The sequence below is a fragment of the Mesitornis unicolor genome, unplaced genomic scaffold, assembly GCF_000695765.1.
Source record: "Mesitornis unicolor isolate BGI_N332 unplaced genomic scaffold, ASM69576v1 scaffold44435, whole genome shotgun sequence".
In the NCBI taxonomy this organism is placed as follows: Eukaryota; Metazoa; Chordata; class Aves; order Mesitornithiformes; family Mesitornithidae; genus Mesitornis; species Mesitornis unicolor.
In genome coordinates this window covers 1,820-5,868 of record NW_010184286.1, presented here as the reverse complement: position 1 = coordinate 5,868, position 4,049 = coordinate 1,820, and the positions used below count along the sequence as shown (strand labels likewise).

General features: G+C 37.2%; 1 protein-coding gene across 1 annotated transcript; it reads right to left on the bottom strand.

Annotated features, from left to right (window-relative positions):
- Positions 1–684: 684 nt before the first annotated feature.
- On the bottom strand, positions 685–3,299 carry LOC104540579 (chromosome unknown open reading frame, human C5orf15; the record flags this gene model as incomplete). Its single annotated transcript, XM_010184415.1, has 2 exons — positions 685–1,054; positions 2,680–3,299. Coding segments are annotated over 2 exons (752 nt in total), but the record flags the coding sequence as incomplete, so codon positions are not given.
- Between the last annotated feature and the right edge of the window lie 750 nt (positions 3,300–4,049).

The following is a 4,049-nucleotide window of genomic DNA, read 5'->3' as shown; positions in this document are numbered from 1 at the left end:
CCTTTCATTTGCCTATTACCTGGGTCAGAATAACAACAACATTTATTATTCTTACATTCTCAGGCCTCTCCCATTTATAACAGAGCAAACCATGTAACTGTTTCCCGATTGTCTTAAAATTCAACAGAAAGCTTTGATGTATTGAAAGCCCGTCAACTATCTATAATTTAGTAGGATTATTAAACAAGGCTTATTTTCCATTCATTAATTACAAAGATAATGAAATAAATACCGTTAGAGAAAAAAACCTGAATAGTCAAGAAGCTGCACACCTTCACAAAGATCTTGCACGTTTTAAAGAAACACATGGTCTATAACTTCTGAAATTAAATGTCTTATACCTAATTATTTTTCAGTTATTTACTGCATGAACACATAGAGAAATTATGAAACTGCCAGCTAGCTATTCTGCCTAAAATGGGATTAAGTTATGCAACAAGAAAACAGAATGAGAAAAAGAAAAAAAGATTTGCAGCATCAGGTTTTAAGCATAGAAAAAAGTAATTATATCTTAAGTTTACAATATATGGGATTTATGAGCCATATAAGTGATTAGCAAAGAGCTCATTAATTTGATTTAGTGATGCCAAAGTCATTAATTTATTAGACCTAAAATACTTTATGCTTATTTTTTGTATTACCACTATTAAGACTGCTCCAGACAGAAGGGACAAAGCTTAATGAATGGAAAGAGCACTAATTATTAAACTCTGTATCTTTATAGTTGATATAAAACCAGACCGAAGTAGCAAACAGATGTATCATGCCCTTGATCTTGCATGAGATTTAATCTCACAAACATCCAGGTCAAAGAGAGTACATCTCATTTCAGTACAAGCAGCATATTTAGAATACCTGAATATCATTACGTGACTAGGCAGGCAAAGAGTGGCAAGTTCAGCAAACTCAAATCACAGTGTTTTCAAAATACGTAGTCATTAGTTATTTTCAGGGAAGGCATTGCTTCATTAACATTTTGATCTAAACGATGATATTCTACTGTTCTAGAGCATAGGCCATCCCTCCATCTTCGGTTCTGGACCAGTAAGAAGATCTGAAAGAAAAAAGCAGACAGCTTACGTAATGCTACGGAGAAACATTTTAGTTTTGATAGACAGCTTAACGGTTCTGTTGGCATCACAGCTCCACCCCTCGGTCCTGGCAATGGCATTACTGCTGCTATCAAACATGGCAGTAGAAGCCATCCTGTCCTTGCCATCAAGTCACTTACTGGCAACCTCAGTTGTCGTCTGGCAAAAGCACAGCGTTCAAACAGTAATTCTTTCAGTAAAGATATGTGCGGCTTCAGAAGTACTGCATATACAGGATATTAAACCATCCCCGGACGGTGACGTTTGTTAGCTTATTCATCTTACCTATTCTGGCATTTCACCCTTGTTAAAAATAATTGTATTACAGGTGCTGAAACAACGGCAACAGAAGCAGCAATGGTGTAATTTGATAAACTGCTTCTGCATTATAGCTCAGCACCCCCTTCAGCAATACCAGCAGAGCAGTTAAAGAGGCTACATGATAAATCAAAGTACTCAAGTAATTACATTTTTAAATGTCTATTACCTTCACCCTATTTAGACTCATTTCTTACTGACATCACCTAAGAATCCACTTCACTAAACAGGGCAACTATACTGGCAAGAGTGTAAATTCACGGTGTAAGTGGACACAGCGAAAGAAAAAGGAGAATCTAAACCAAACCGAACATTGTCTCACACAAATGTATGCCACCATCTACATACTTAAAGCACTAGTGTATTTTCTGTTCCCAGAATTATTTCTAAGTGCTGAAAAGTAACACCAGGAGATAGTTTTTAAATTACTCAAATGATACTACAAGAATTATCTCACTTACGAAGCAAAGATAAGGCATTTTTTGTCACTTATTTGAACTTCCCTCAAAGTTAAAGTTTCAAATGTAACACAAACAGTCTGAAACATTTTCCCCTATAAAGACTTAGCAATGCGCACTCCAGATGTGTCGTTGCACCGTAAAGCAGAAGTTTTTGGGGTATTTTTTTTTAGCTGTGTTCTTTTCAGAGCTCACTCCTCCCAAATCAATGTTCTCTAGAAGGATAAACACTAAATTTTCCACATATCTAAAAACTAACCAATGATTTAATTGCAAATTTGTGCGTGCATCTGCACTGGGTCTGGCTAGGCTGGGCTTCTCTGTGTAAACATGAACAGTGTCAAACATTTCCTAAAAGTTTGCAGTTAAGACCTCAGAATATCTATGATATAAGGCCACCTTAAAGGGACTTATTACAAGGATTATCACAGTTATAACAAGAACATTCCCATGCCACCTGGGATTAAACTTTCCTTAATTTGCTGTTTATAATCCTGTGCAGAAACAAATTATTTCATCAATCACTTTAATTCAATTTGACTCAGGTCTCATTTACAGAGCTCCTTGTAAACTTCCAGTGACCATCACTGAACTGACCGATTACTGATGTTATCAATTAATTTATTTTCTATTCTAATCAAAAATATTTTATTCAAGTTCATTTTCATTGTGCAGATACAAATGACAGTAACGATCTGCACTAGACTAAGCGGTCAAAGATTTAATTTCCTCTTACAAAAAAAGATTACAAGCAATGCAACTTCATTTTAAATACCAAAGCTGTTTCTCTCAACCTTTCACAGCACACCTACCTTCCTCTTATTGTGATAGGTGACATAAACGACAGCTACTAAGAAGGCAACTACAACCAGATGAAAAAAGAAATGGCTGTCTTCTTCTTCTTCCAACCCTGCGACAGAAACATCCTTTATCTTCTCATCAAGGGTCTTGATCTCCTCATTGTAATTACTGATGATGTCAGAGTCATCATCTTCTGGCATCTCTAGGTCCGGGTTGTACCTGGAATTCGGCGTCATTTCATAAGGACTGTAGTCATCTCCTCCATCTGATTCCATAGTTTCTTTTATGATTGGTGGTGAACTATTTAGTGTGTCTTTCAAATCTGTTAGAAGATCTTCTTCCTCAATTTTAGTATCTTCAGAAGCATCAACATCCACTTGAGACGCAGGACTGGCAGTCCTGAGAGAGAGAACGTACGGCGGAGAATCACCTTTTGCTGTGGATGGTTTTACTGCGGTCACTGAACTGATTTTAGCTGTTGTTGGGAATGCTTCTTTTTCTGTTGGGTTTGCCTCTTTTTTTATTGGGGTTATATTCTGAAAGCTGTCCGTCAAATTTTGGGATCTGTTTAGTGTTTCATTCTCACTTTTAGAATAAGTATTTTTTTGAAGCACCTCCACTTTCACAGAATCTGAGAAAAGAATGAAAACCAGTCAAAATTAAGCACAAGGCACTAACTTCTCTTGTGATACTTCAGCTATAAATGAAAATTACTGCGAGGCATTTACTTTAAACAAGAAATCATATGATGAACAGGGCATGTTTCACACTGCTAACATTTTAGAATTCATATGCAGAAAAAACACACTCCTGTACTTTGGCAACTTGAAAAGTCTTGAGTGGGACAGGAATTAAAGCCTAGAAGCCCATGTTTTCTCCGCGTGCATAGTTTCCAGACTTAAAACTTCAGAGAGGTCCTCCCTCCCTCTCTGGATTTATGATGTTTTGTAGAATCACACATGATTAGTATTTTCTCCATCGTGAAACTCTCCCACGGAATTTTCTGAGGCCTACCGAGGAAGGAGTTCTCAGTAAAGCTCTCCCTGCAGTTAGAAGTTTTAAGTCTTCCACTATTGCATACTCTGCCAGCAAATGAGAACATGCTGCAGTGTCTCCTCCAGGCAGGACACAGGGTCCTAGCACCTCTTCCAAGGCACTTATTTTTATTGGATTTGTAGACAAAGGAAGATTTCCAACCTTATGGTAACTCGAATGAAACTACTGAACCACAGCTTAAAAAACAAAGCTGAAGGCCAATTTGACTGTATATGCTGCTGTAGGAAAGCCTTTTGCCAGCAGTGAATTGTTATAATGAAGAAAGTCAGCAGCAGTGCTACAGAATAGAGCAGCCTTAGCTGAATTCATAATCTCTTCAATGCTA